Genomic DNA, 14,760 nt, shown 5'->3' with positions numbered 1-14,760 from the left:
CTGTGATGTTTAATGAAACCCGAATACAATTCGTCGGCTCACCAAACTTCAGAGCATTATTCTCTCCATTGTCAGCAGGGTTGATAGAAACGTTTTTGATACATGACTCACCATGAGGTTTGTTAATATCACACGAAAGCTACCGACAGCCTTGAGGCGACACGGCCAAGTGGCATTCGTATCAAACACTATGATCGGAGGATGTATCGCGCCTGTTGGCCGTGAGCTTGAGCCAGACTTGTACTGCGGACTACCAGTATACTAACCAATGGACGGTTCAGATTGAACAGCCTCCTTGAGACGTAGTCTTTGCGACTCACTATGAATTATGTCTTCGCAAATGCTAACGACCTCCACGGTGTCACTTTCCACTGGGGACGCTGCCGGGTGGTGGTGTACAAGACTTGACGGATGAAGGATTCCGTCTGCCGACTCATTGGATCTTGCTTGTTCTAGACAATGTGATCCAGAGCTTATGTTACTGAAATACAGAACACGTTCTATGGTATCAAGTAGTGATAAGCCGCTGTATCTTGCCGTTTCTAGTAAGTCATGTTGGTGCGCGTTGTGTGGTGTATCGGCTAGAAGCTCAAGGCTTGACAAAATGCCGTGGAGAGGTGTCCTCATCTCGTGAGACACTGATCCAAGGAAATCTGATTTGATCTTGTCCATAGCTTGTGCTTCGAGACGTCGTACTTGCGTCATTATTGTCGTGCAGAATGCAGAAATCGACGCAAGATCCGTCGAGCCGAGGTAGACTCTAGCCTGGGTATTGGCAAATCCTAAGACTGCGCCAATATTTCTTTCGTGAAAGGTGTCCCAGAGCGGCATCAAGACGACCTGTACCGCTTTTGGAAAGGATCTCGAAAGCTCCGTGGATATGATTGTATCGTCAACTAGAGCAACATCGCTTGCACTCGTTGCAGCAACAATCTGGCCTGTCTCTTCGAGTACTTGGAAGACAGCTCCTTGTGGAAACAGTTGGAGTAGTCGGCTGGTTAGTGCATGGCTTAGATGTTGAGGCCTATGCGCCTTTGGCCCTAGATGCTCTGCCAACATGCTAGAGCCATTCCAGGCGGGATTTCTGTTGACAAAGTTATCTGAAGGACCCAATTCTTGGATTCGAACTCCATCGAATTCGAAAGCATCGTGTATCAGGGTCGCTGACAGATGATACAATCGTAAGGCCGAATCGTTATATAGGTTTGATACCAGAGATTGCTGTCCATTATGACTCTCTGATAAATGTTGCTCATGTGCAGATTCAGCCGCCAGTCCTGCAGAGGAACCCAACCTCAATAACGAAGCCACACCTTGGTTGAACTTCATCACACGTTGACCCTCCAATGCTTCTACTGCTCTTTCCAAATGTCGTATAATGTGTGAGGCGATTTCAAATAAGTACGAACGGTGGGCGGGGGACAGACCACTCACCGACGGCGATGAGCTGAATATGAACACGGTGCCGATATTCGGCCCACCGTAAGGATTCAAAGGCACACCAGCGTAATGTCTGAACTTGGCGATCTCGCCCATTACAAAAGGCAGGTCTTTGGTCCTTTCCAACGCCGCCATGTCAAGTTCTTCGTAAATGGCCATGTTCCCTGGCTCATTCCGCTTCGTAATGGTCCGCTCACATAAGCCCCCATGATGAGTTACTGATTCGCACCCATACCATTTCGTCGAGTCTTCTGTAGAAGTTAGACTCTCGAATAGAGTGCCTACACCACGGCATTGATATGTAATGTACTCACCTAATGTGACTTTGGTTTCCTCTGCATTGGTCTGACTGGCCCCCGAGATAAAGTATTGAGTATGGTCGTCTAGCAGGCTGACCATTGCCAGGTCGGCGCCCGTCTGATGGATAATGCAACGCAGCAATGCAGCAAGCGCACCGTCCGGCTTAGTCCCGGAGTATCCTCCGTACGGCTCCGAAGACGTGCTCGTCAGCCCTGCATTTGAGCCGCGCACGTATTTGACGACAGATGGCAACACCTGGCAAAAGCGTCGCACTTCCCATATTCGCGCTCGGTCAGTAATGGTCGCTCGTTGCTGCTCGCTGAGCTCTGACAAAGACATGGTTAGTGGTGGCTGCGGGGGTCGTTGTCAGTGCCCTCCACACTACTCCAGTGCCTGCCCGAAGTTTTTAATCGCCACCACATGTGGCGCAGGGAAAGACAGCTGCAACTCAGCTATACCCTGCCTAACAATAAAGTCTAACAAGTAGGACCGTTTACTGTTGCAGTGCCTAAAAGGCTGAGAGGATGGCAATCGAAAGCTTTGGGCGGGCACCACAGTAACAGCCTCGCATATGGAGAACCCTGCAGATAGGCGGAGAGGTTCGTTCACGGTGCCTTGAGGGGTAGTTACACAATTGTGAGGTCGTCTGACGTCAGGGATTGAAATTTGAATGGCATGGAGGCGCAAACCGAAGATTTGCGATGCGTCAGCGGGATATGTAAATCGGGAATTCGTTTCGGTGCAGAGCCGAAATTAGGGCGTGCTTCGATTTGTCGCCCCTCAGTTAACGCCATAGCACAGCAAGTGCTCCACTATTCCCACGATGTTGATGGGCTAATTCCCCCAAACATCTCCACTCTCCAAGTTGGAACTATTCATGAACCATCGTCCATCGTCTGCTTCTCCTAGGGCCTGCTTGTGGAATCCAAGCTTGACGTATATTGCCGTACAGCAATGTGTTCACGTCAAATGCAAGCGACCCGACATAGCACGCCAGCAGATCTGCGACGGGTATAGAAGGATACACGACTTCACATTGAGGCGCATCGCAGCGAGTTGGGTAGTGATTTCCAGAACGAAGCTAACATCTAATCTACTCACAGAAGTTAGCCGCTTGGGTTCATTGATCTCTGCACGAGAACAATAGCTTCGCCTTTCCGGCTCAGGACTTGTGTAGATACATCCTTTGCATCGCATATCACAACATGCGCTTTCAGAGTCCTGTCCACAGTACGGGGAACTTCACCGTCGAACATAGTGTGTGGAGGATGTAACGCTACTCTCCCCGACCAAGCGCTGCCATCAGCGTCAACCATCGTATCGCACACACGACTTGTTTCACACACTTCGAAGTTTGATGGGCTGACCCCTTTCTCTGCCGATACGATGACTCCGCTACGATCACTCAGGTCCGGTCAGCTGCAAAGAGGTAATTCATGCCATGGAGCGCCCTCCGAATACGGCGACACAACAACACAGCCACTGAATTCGTCATCGGCTTCTAGATGCTGATCACGGTCATATCAGACTATATGATGTGGGAAGTAAAGCTGTTCCAGGTAGACGCGCTCTCTCGACAAAGGTCTGTCACAAGCGAGCGGCATATCGCTGACGCTCGGTGGAGCCGAGTCCTGCCGTTATGGCTCACAAATTTCCACAACGGGCTCCCAATAGTTTCGTTTCATCAGCAGCATGATTCCTAGCTCTTTCAAAACATGCATGCACTGGCTTGCATACGACTTCTCGCCTTAAGCTTGTGACGCTCTTGCAGCTGTCCACTCTTGCTCGCTTCAAGAAAGAGTGTACGTTTGGTTGGGAGAGAGACTTGAGACACTGAGAAAGGGAAAAAGGCTTCTATTGGCTGATGCCGGATTTCAAATCCACGCTGCACATGGTTGCTACGCGTATGTCGGGTTAAGGACGGCAGTGTTGAGAGCAATTGCGGCCTGATGCTTTTCTTTGCAGAAGTTGTAAAGGTGAAAGGCTACGAGAAAGGAGAAGAACGAAAGATTTGGACTATATTACTGCTGCTGTTTGCTGCACAGCCCAGATCATGTTATTTTGACCTGAAGAAAATTGTGACAGCATTCTCTCGAACCCCTAGGCTCGATTACAGTATCTTTTTCTAAAGGACTCGCAGTTCGTTCCGAGTAAGTTTAGTTCAACACCAGGCGTCCTCCACCCTTAGCTTACCTTCCGGAGAGTTTTGCGTCGTTCTGAAGAGGCTGAAGAAAGGAATGCAATTTTATCCGTCGTCGTCCTTCGATTTTGATGGTATACACTATGAAGGTCTCAGCCCCTAGTCCGGTGAATATCAACCGGATGTCACTCGGGTACTATTGCCTGCAGCGGATCGGCGGCATTTTTGTAATTCGATGAATCGCGAAATGCTTCTAACCATACCATGGATGTTCTGCCGTCTCCGTGCCGTTCGTCGTATACCTTCTTTCCCTTCCTAGGCGTTGCTCCGGAAAATTTTGCAAAAGTGAAGGCAACATTCGAAGTCGCCATACCAATCAGGGCGAGCGAATGACCCTCCTCAGCAGCTGAACGCGTATCCGTCATCAATGATGACATGACAGTCATCGATAGTTCATGCGCAATGCACGTATTGTATGCGAAGTCGCGATTCTGGAATGTAGCCATGGTCTGCATAAATGCGAACCACTTCATCTTACGAAAGTATGGCTGTTTTGGGGTTGAGCTCCTAGCCCCGCATATGGAGGACCTCAGCCCTATGGCGCACGCCCCACTGGTTTTCAGCCCCCAAAAGGTGAAGTTTGTGCCTGAGGTCCTTCGGTCGCGTACTCATGAGCTATCGCTCTTTAGTCCCACCCGACTACCTTGTATTGGATGGGATATTTCGTATCTAGCGAAACCGGTGAACTGCAGGCTCTGATCTGAGGTTTGGTCCAACTCTGGTAAGCTTGTGCACCGCCATAGGTCGCGTCACCTGACCGTAGCCAGGTAAACACACTCTCTCTGGACAAATGAGAGGAAGCATTGTCATAGTCGGAGTACACCCTTTTCCTTGTGACTACTCCCAAGCATCCTGCCTGGCTTTGCCGTTGGCCTGCTGATCAGTTGCACCTATTTTTGCCTATCCAAAAGCAAGTATCTTGTTCCCTGCTTCAAGATCTTCGCGTCGTCATGACATGGTAGCCTTACACTCTAATTGAATCACTCCGCCGTCATCTGCTTATAGCGTTGTGACATCTCGCGTGCAGCCCTTCGAGGGGTTGCACATTGCAATCTTCAGGCGTTTCAGGCCTATGATACTAGATACGGCTAAAGATCGCTCTTCGCTCATAGGTCATGCGTGGGGGTACATATTGGGAAGGAAGAGGGGATACTCGGAGGGTGTGGACAGTGATCCGAAAACAGCTTTTCGTCGGGATATGAATACACCTTCAGTCATAAGGATCAGATCAAGGTATGCAGCTTCTTCTTCAGCCCGCAGTCACCAGTTGGTATGCTGTATCGATGAACCAATCAGTACGAATACAACGGCTCACCAGTCATAGACTACCTGCAGTGTTGATGGGACCGTTGGGGGGCGCATAACGCAACATGGTTTATTTGGTCCATAGTAACCACGTCAAATGGATTGGAGGCTGTTTCCCCCAGATCCATCCAGGCGGTTGCCGACACTACAATTGGGAGCCTTACAGCGGGTAATACTAGACGCCGTCGATAATCCGTGCATCGGCTGGAACCTGTAAATAAGCAGCCCGCTACCTCATTGGTCGAGACCTTTGTGCCTTTAAGACAATTAGATCTCACTAATATCCACAAAGAACATGATTCCAGGATTGAGTGCGATTTCTGGTTGGTAAATGGGATGGTTTCAGATCCCTAATTCAAGCGCCAACTTGGAAAGCAAGAACGAAGGACTCAGTCATACGAGACCCGCTCAAATCCGATGCAGAAGTGGAAGACATCTTATCAATACCTGCTACTTCCTGTATGTACCGGAGAGTGTGAACATGGTCCTCCATTCTCCCGGGTCTCAACTCAATCTTGGGTCAGCCTTGTTTCCGTCGCCCTTTGGTATTACTCACTGGCTTGTGAAGCAAATCTAGTATAGCAAACCCAATGACTTTCGTTCAGTTATACACTGCATCCTAGGGTCTGGCTGCATCTAGCTCTACATCCGAGTCATTCGCTTTCCCTATCAATATGCATGAATCCGATACCTCAACACCGCCGGAAACGGTTCTTTGACCATCACAGCGCCCTATATGACGCGAATAGGTCGTGATGCGGGTAGTTACCATACCGATCGGTTGCTGCAACCAAAAAACAAGTGGCATATGTAGTGGAACTGTGCCCTACGTGCGGCGGATAGCAGGCAAATGACCCCACTTTGTACCACCATGTTCCGATTGTGTGGGTTCTGTATAACTCTTGCCGTGATGTGATCCTTCCGCAGTAGCACTATCACACGTCACTTTGATTATGCGGAGATGGCGATTCATGCGACCCTTTCCGATCCTTTCTAACCATTTGTCGTCTCCAACTATTTGGGCTGCCATCGGTTCATCGGTACCTAGATGCGGAAAAGGCAATTCTACAAAACTTGAGCTGGGTTCTCAACAACATCGCAGTTGATCGAATACACTATCCCAATCCGGCGTTACATGCATCAAGCATGGCCTGAGGTGTATGAAGATAATGAGGCCGCACGCTTTGGATGCCTGATTGATTGAGACGTTTGATCGGCCGGCTAGCGGAGGGGCCTCCCCGCACAGTCGCACAGCAACGCTTGAAGGACCACGTCACCGAATATGCATACCAATTGTGTACATCAGTTTCAAGAGATCTAATGTCCAAATGTAAAGATAGTTTTCATGCTACAGCATGGTATGCAAGTAGTTGCGCACATGCAGTCCCCGGTTGCGTAGCGGCATAGGGGACATCGGTGAAGCTCTTGACATGTATGTGACTGGTAAAGAGCCTTGCATTCTTTAGTCACCAGGTCAATCATGAAGATCAGGGATCTTGTTGAGCGTGATATCTCGCATGACGCCAGATGTGCATACAAAATACAGCCTGAGTCTAAACACTATGCTGTAAATCTACTATCGGTCCTTTTCTGATGAGGGTGTAGCGATCTCCAAAACGCCTCGTCGCGGAAACAAATCGGTCTGCTGTCGTGCAGCGCACACCGCTGGGTTTGGCATTTGATACCACTGCTGTAGTGTGATCACCATAGAACGTCGGCACATCTGATTCTCACCACATCTGTCGTGCTGGCTTGATGACCATAAGTCGGAAGAAGCGGGACGTGTGTCCTAACTGGCTTCTTGAAGCTAGACGATAAGAATGCTGATGCGTGTTCAGTCTTTCAGTCAGCCATCATCGAATGAGAAATATGTATGCCTTGCCTCAGGCCGCCATCAGATTCAGCCCGAGTATATATACACATGTCAACAGGCTGCAGAGTGTCAGATTGATACTGCTAGCTGTTTGGCGATGTGTAAGATGGTTTCACCGAAAAGCCCTGGAAACAACCGGGATTTGAATACAGTTCGTGGACACGTGGACACTTATAACGCTCCGCTTGTAACACTGTACCGGGGGTGGCAGGATCTCTCGTCCTGGAACGATGTTTTTGAGGCTCATAGCAAGCTCAGGTGCTTATTATTGAATGTTGTTTTGTTTTCTCGTTCAATGGATGATATCGAATTATCGGGCTGCTGAAGTCCCTCAGAAATACTAATGATATATCCCGTTTACTGATTGGAAACAATCTTGAGTTGCTGTGGGAAACAAAGCATGTACATCCGAGCTCGTCAAACTTCGATCACATCAAAGCTGAACAAGGTCTTCCCGTGCGGTTCCAGCACAGACTTGTAGTGCTGACGGTGCATCGTGCATTATATCCGAGCAAAATGGCGCAGCATATGTCGTCGATCCTCGTGCGGATACCGAGAGTATGGTCGGCGTTCATCCCTAGCGTAGCTGTAGAGTCGACTTGCAGGGCTTGGTATCTTATCGACAACCAATTGTTCGGTTGCGGAAGTGGAAGTGTTTGCTCCCAGACTTTCATAACAAAGGTGTCTATCGGGTCGTCCAAGCGGACCGTCGGAAATTAGAATGAACACAACACAGGGATCATATGCCTATGCCGCCTGACGGAAGCGGACAGGCAATGTTTCGGTTTCTTTGTTACAGTTATCGTGCACAAGGCAATGGCCTGTGAGACGTCGGAATCCAAAAAGGCTAAGGGCGCTCAGACGTGGTCCTCTAAAACGTCGTTACTCCTATGGTGAAAGCGCATCATGCTCGTTAGATGTTGCCTGGTCTGGGACCATGACAGCTAGCGAGAGGCCTCTCGCAACGCGTATAATAGCGTTGTCTTTGAAAGGGGTCTTACCGGTGTTGTGATGGGCTGTAACGTTGTCCTTGCGTTGGCGTTTACGTTGGCTTTGCGGCTGCGGTGTGGCTCCACATCGAGTCGTGGCCGGTCAAGCTTTTCTTGAGAGCTGAAAACAAGCAAACCGGATCTGTGACGAGGGATGGAAGTGGTAACCAGAGCACAGAATGAGCTTTGCGCCTCTATTGATTTTGTCGCCGTTTCGAGCGTATCCAAGTGATCTGGAGGACTATACGATACACAGGCACAGGCGGCCCACCAGTGTATTATGGTATGGAGAAGATCCTCTCTTTCGCTGAGTAGTTTTACACACAGGAAGCTTCAATATGGTACTCGCAGTAAGCATATGGCGATGATGAGTTTGATAGACAATTCCAGGTTTGCCCAGGTGGTATTCGCGGATCATGGTGGATGCGCCGTTACTTTTTTCAGCGCTACGCAAATAACATCGGCTAGAATTGAGTGGGGGGCTCAACCAACACATGCTAGAGAATCGAGCGCATGTACCGCAGAGCCGCATCTCGTGAGCATAAAAGGCATCTGTCTGCCCACCAGAAGGCATTCAAATGTGGTCAGAGATATAATAGTTTACCCTCAGGAGGATCAAGCCAGACTCGTGGCTTGCATGTTCGCGTAGATGCATTGATCCGGTGCCCAGGGATGTCGTTTGCCTTGTTTTGCCTTGTTGCCTATTTTGCGAACCATTCTAGCAGAGCCGCAATTTAAAGCATGATGATGCCCACTTGGAGCGCACTCTCAGAACCCATACTCAGCCTTTGAGCTACATATTACACGTCATACAGCCTTTTTTCTGACTTCTCTGCGTCCTATCGCGCGCGAGGTTGCTGTCACTGTCGTCGCCAACGTCATATTTGGCCAAAACGAAGACTTCGCAATACCTTCTCAAATTGCGCGTTTCGGCCCCCTGAATCGCATCGCATCGCGTCGCGTCGGATCTATGTGCGACCGTGTACAAAGTTGACAAATCTTGACTGAAGAGCGTGTAAGCCGGAATCTCCAAGATATCCAGTTCACGCTGACGCCGAGTGCGCACGCACAAGTGGGTATGTGCGCTATAAATCCTTGTCCAATCAGATCACATCGCTCTAAATCATCATCAAATACGGAGATCAGAATACGAACGCGAATCCTACACCTGAAGATTCCAGCCACAGAATGGATACCGGCGAATTTGTGCAGACGAAGTTCGCTCAGGCGCTGAAGACTCAGGGCCCGACCTTTAAGGCTCACACCTGCCCTTATCCGGGTCATGAGGGGCGTGTCTTTTCAAATGCTGAACAGCTGCATGACCACGGAAGAGTTGACCATCGCGCCGACTTTGAAGGTCTGAGTCCACGTCAAGTACGAGATAAATTTCGCGAGCTAGGTCTTAGATTCAAGTGAGTTTGAACGAATTCTCTGTGTGGTCACTTGCTAGATCAACGATTAACATGATCAGGAGATCCGATCATTCGTCGGCCGCGACTGCGGGAGATCGGTCAGCGCCTGATATCGGTGGCCTCACTATAGATTCTCCAAAGGGTTCGCGACAAAATTCACCGCCCTCTGGAAGGAAGCGACCAGCAGAGCACGAGTTTACCAGCCCTAGGGGAAAGGGTCCCTCTCCTGTGGAAGTGGCTGATCCAGATTACTCAAGGCAGATTCCACATACCGTTATTTCAGATCGAACAAGGCCAAGACCACAAGATGCACGCCTTTTTGATCCTAAGCATAGCACTAGAGGTACCTCCTCTGCGTACCAGACCACGCCGGAGCCCTCCAGTGAATGGTCGGTCGAAGCTACGAAGAGTAGTCAACCCCAATCACCTGCTCGGACAAGCCAACGATCTATTCCTAAACCCCAGCAGTCACAACGCCAGCCGGGCCTCATCGAGCTTCAACGCTATGATCCTCGGTACCCTGGTCTATTATTGCAGCCCGACAGTAGACCTATATCACAGGAGCAACTTGCATCTGAAGTGAAATCTATCTATGCAGGATTAACCATGGTGGAGACAAAGTGTATACATGTCGATCGCGCACAAGCTGCAGCTGCACAAGACAGCGATACCAAGCTTGCGTCCGATCATTGGCAAGCTTTAATCGCGCTTCATCGTACGCTCTTACACGAGCATCACGATTTTTTCTTAGCTAGTCAGCACCCTTCCGCATCACCGGCTCTCCGGCGTCTTGCGGCTAAGTATTCCATGCCTGCTCGTATGTGGAAGCATGGGATCCATTCTTTTTTGGAGTTACTGCGGAGGCGTCTTCCTGACAGTATCGATTACATGCTGGCGTTTATTTATTTGGCGTATCAGATGATGGCGTTATTATACGAAACCGTTCCGGCTTTTGAGGACACATGGATCGAATGCCTTGGAGATCTTGGACGCTACCGGATGGCCATTGAAGACGAGGATGTTCGCGATCGTGAGACCTGGGCAGGTGTTGCGCGCTCTTGGTATACCAAGGCTGCTGATAAGAACCCTACAGTAGGCCGACTGTATCATCATTTGGCCATTCTGGCACGGCCCAATGCTCTCCAGCAGATGTATTACTATTCCAGGTCTTTGACTTGCGTTAAGCCATTCCAGAGCGCGCGGGAGTCTATCTTGACTTTGCTGGACCCGATCCTTGGTCGTGCAGGCGCAACTCTTACACATGCTCTCGCAATCGACACCAACTTTATCAAGGCACACGGCCTGCAATTCGAGGAATACTCAGTGCCTGAGGATAAGAGAGGCCAGTCACCTTCAGTCGATTTCACAAATGCAAAGGCAGAGTACATCGGAAATCTCGACAACCACATTGGTCGTGTGACAGCGAAGTGGAAGGAGCAGGGTGTGTACATTGCAGTGACCAATATTGCTGGTTGGTTCGCTTATGGGCAGGACGACAACATCCTACGTCAGGTTTTCCTGACTCAGATCTGCGAGAAGGCGGAAGAATCTCCAGGAAGCGTTATTGAAGATAAGATCCGAACTGCCTCTACAGCTGACCAACAGAATCCAACAAAGCCATCTATCGCGAAGGACAACCTCGAAAAGGAAGTTGTCAAATTTGTCAACCAAGACAGTTTCAAGAACGCCAGAGGCCTTTCCAACGACACATTCGCGCTGGTACTCCGGCGTATTGGGGATAAGAATGTGTTTCCTCACGTGCACATCATGCTCGCTTTCCTTGCGTCTTTTGCTTCCAGTCCCTACGTTCAGAAACTCTTGAAGGATATCCCATGGGCGGAGCTCGTCGCCTTTCTCAATACGTTAGTCAAAACCGAAAATCATATCCATAGCCAAACACAGAACCAAACACCAAACATCGACACGTTGTTCGCCACCGGCTTGTTCCCTGCTGAGGGCGAGAGGAAAGACGAGCTGCCGCTACCCGAGGATTACCTTGTGAGGGGCTTGATCTGGGCTCAGGACTACTTTCCAAAAACCTGGTTCGAGAGAGAGCACGATGAAGAAGAGAGATATTTGGAGTTGGCCAGCACCGTGAAGAACCGCATGGACAGGGTGCTCAGGCTTGGATATACGATTTCTCAGGTAAGAATGCTGTGCACACCCCCGATGCTTTGACTAAGCATCCTACACAGTACAATCAGTGGATTTCATACGACAGAGACACACATACGTTTGCCGTCATTGGCACATCTGCTCAATGACGCCAGACGCTCCTAGTTTATTTTTCTGGTTTCTTGTCTTCTTCGCACTACACGAAATGTCTTTTCTTGCCGCCAACCCAAAACTCAACATTCCTTATTCACGGCATCTTTATCATCGCTGTCGTTGAGAGCATCAGGGTGGTTGAGTGGTTTCGACATATGGCCTTTTGGCTGCACATTCATGGAGACGAAGTGAACCGAAGAGGATCCCAGATTGATATATATAAGCCCTCTGGTCAATCAACCAGTCGTCGTGTTGCGGACGATATGGTAAGTAACAGGAATTCTGAAGGCGCGAGGGAAGGGATTGGGGTTGGAGTTGTTGTAATATCATACGTTCAACATCTAGGTACAATAGGTTTGGCACATATCCTACTCAACATGTGGTATCCAGACGACAAATCACACACACTATATAGTTATACGTACACCAAAAAATATATCACGTTTGCCTTCCTTGAAGATTTGTTGCGTGCATCTGGCGGGTGAAAAGTTGCAGTAGCCGCGAGCACACTCCCAAATGCTCGACTCCCACACATAGAGACTCTGTCATTGTAGGAGTCATCTGCAGTAAACATACCTGACAGCCGATATCTGTAGGATTGTCTGGGTTCCATGCTTGATATGTTTAAATTGACGCCGGAAAAATCAAACTCCTCTCAGTTTACAGACCATCCTCTGTTGCCACCCCCACTCCACGGCCCACTAGCCAACCAAGTCAAGATGAGCGTTATCCTAGTTCAAGGAATGCACAACGTCAACATGATAACAAAGAACAAAGGCTCCCAGCAAAGACATGTACAGTAATATTGAATTCGTAGCACTCACATATATGGGCTTCCTAACACCTAAACGCCTCAGCTAAAGTTAGAAGACATTCATTGCGCCCTTCACAATCCTTTGCCATCGAGATACTCTTGTACCCTCTCCAGGAGCTCTGCCTTCTTGCCACCTGTACTCAGATTCCTCGCGCTGAGCCACTGTTTCAATACCGCTACTGTCTGCTTACTTATCTTTCCACTGTTGTTTATATCGGCCATTTGCTGATCACTCATACCATCTTCCTCTTCTCCATCCTCTGCTTGGACTTTCAACTCTTTCTTGACTCTTTTGGCCGCCGGCTTGTCCTCACCGTCTGCACCGCCACCTGTGCGTTTCTTCGCCGTGGGTTTAGCACGGTGGGCAAGCGCGGATTTGTGTTGCTGTGCATATGCTTCTTCGAACTCTTTGCCATAGTCTTCGATGTACTCGCCGCAACGCTTGTCGATTTGTTTGTAGCGAGGGATGGTTTTGTCCTCGGGTTGGACGGGTAATTCTTCTTCGAGAGCGAGCGCTTGTAGTATGCGGTAGAACCATTGCAGGTCCGGGTTTGGGTACTTGGATGGGTCGTAGATGCCTTTGGGTAGTTGAAGTTGCTCGATGATGAGCCGCATCTTGTCTGTGAGCGCATCGGTGGTCTTGAGGGGATGCTCCGGTGGTGTTGGGAACTGCCGAATGTCGTCTGCGAAGGGGAGGGGTATGAGCCAGAGGCCTGGTGGCGTCAATTGCTCACCTTCTTCATTCACCTCCTCTTCACCAGGTATCAGGGCGGCGAGCGTGGGTGCAGCGTTGCGACGGGGGATGAACCATACCAAGCCCATTTTCTGGGACTTGAGTAGCTTCTGCTGTAAGGCTGAGAAGACTCGAGTGGAACCGATGTAGTCTGCTTCTGAGGGGTAAATGAAGGTCGATTTGTTCGTATTGGCCCATATAGGGACGCTTGAAAGAGGCTTGAAACCAATTATCCGGATCACAGGTTCGCCAAAGCATTGCCGTATCTGTGTGATCTCGTCGGGTGTGAAGGTGATTGCGTCCCCACCGAATTTGTACGCCTTTCGCAGCTCGGTCTTCTCGATGGCTCGGGCTGAGTCGTCTGCCATTTGTGTGGTTGAGGATGTCGCGATCTGTGGCCTTTCACCTCCAACCCAGACGTAACACGACTTGACATGTTCCTGACGCTTGATGAGGATGTAGCCCTTTACCCCAATGCGGAGATCAGGACCAAGCTCCATGGGTAAAGAGAATAGAGCGCGACGGGGTGTGGCTTTGGAATTAATGGAGGAAATGAGCTGCTTGAGGAGAGATATGCCTTCGCCACTCTTTGCAACTTTGGTGGTTGATGGTATAGCGACGGGCCCGTCGGGGTCAGATGGTGATGTTGGATATACGAGGTCATCATAAAAGCGCGATCGATCGAAGGTATGATCTGGTTGTGATATAGGGAAGAGATCAATAGTACAACCAAGGTCGTACAAGTCGCGTGCTCGAGTGACTGCCGTATCTTTGTCTACCTTTACCTTGATCGGGTAGTCGTTGTCTGTGACTAAGAACAGGCGTCTCGACGAGAAGTTAGGCGCCTTTGTGGTGAAGATCTGGTTTGCACAGAACAGCACCGTGGCTATACTGGCACCATCCTTGGCTGGCTTTAATATCTCTTCGGCTTCCTCTTCATTCTCAACCATGTCCCTTAGTCTTTTGACGTCCTGAGCTGACGGTACGTCAAGATCTGCAAGCAGATAGCAGTTCTGGAACGTGCTATCACCATCCTTTAGGTCCGTCTTCTCGGTGCCAAATAGCAATATGCCCATCATGTCGTTTGGGTTGGAAATGATGCGCTGCTGCATCAGCTGATAGGCGCATTTCAACGCAGCAGATGTTGGGGAGTCGCGTTCGGCTTTCTTGTCTTCTGACTTGGGTGGTTTCTCAAGCATGGTTGGACTAACGTCGATCGCAAAGAGAATAGCATCCTTGATTGTCTTGTAGCTCTACGTATCATTAGTGACCTCCTTTGATACCAAGAGTCGCATTGAGTGTACAGAATCATCAATCTCCTCCTCTTCCTCCTCTTCTTCGCCTGGCCGATGCTCCTGTGGTGCCGCCATGATGCGACAGTCGCGTTTGGCTCAAGTGACGTTTGCTGGCTAAAGTAGGAAGTAAA

At 49.6% G+C, this 14,760-nt stretch overlaps 3 protein-coding genes across 3 annotated transcripts; 1 reads left to right on the top strand and 2 right to left on the bottom strand.

Annotated features, from left to right (window-relative positions):
- Nucleotides 1-261: 261 nt before the first annotated feature.
- Nucleotides 262-2,079, bottom strand: ALTATR162_LOCUS8711 (uncharacterized protein; the record flags this gene model as incomplete). Its single annotated transcript, XM_043316344.1, has 1 exon — nt 262-2,079. One exon carries the CDS (start codon nt 2,077-2,079, stop codon nt 262-264), a length of 1,818 nt encoding a protein of 605 aa, XP_043172279.1.
- Nucleotides 2,080-9,295: 7,216 nt separating this feature from the next.
- Nucleotides 9,296-11,783, top strand: ALTATR162_LOCUS8710 (uncharacterized protein; the record flags this gene model as incomplete). The annotated part of the gene is made up of 3 exons (XM_043316343.1): nt 9,296-9,519; nt 9,579-11,664; nt 11,715-11,783. 3 exons carry the CDS (start codon nt 9,296-9,298, stop codon nt 11,781-11,783), a joined length of 2,379 nt encoding a protein of 792 aa, XP_043172278.1.
- An 890-nt stretch (nt 11,784-12,673) lies between these two features.
- Nucleotides 12,674-14,704, bottom strand: ALTATR162_LOCUS8709 (uncharacterized protein; the record flags this gene model as incomplete). Its single annotated transcript, XM_043316342.1, has 2 exons — nt 12,674-14,587; nt 14,639-14,704. The coding sequence occupies 2 exons, from the start codon at nt 14,702-14,704 to the stop codon at nt 12,674-12,676; spliced, it is 1,980 nt and encodes a 659-aa protein (XP_043172277.1).
- Nucleotides 14,705-14,760: the final 56 nt, after the last annotated feature.

Source organism: Alternaria atra (genome assembly GCF_907166805.1).
Source record: "Alternaria atra isolate CS162 genome assembly, contig: 29, whole genome shotgun sequence".
Taxonomy (NCBI): domain Eukaryota; kingdom Fungi; phylum Ascomycota; class Dothideomycetes; order Pleosporales; family Pleosporaceae; genus Alternaria; species Alternaria atra.
Note: the sequence above shows the minus strand (reverse complement) of the source record. Positions and strands in the feature narration are given on the sequence as shown.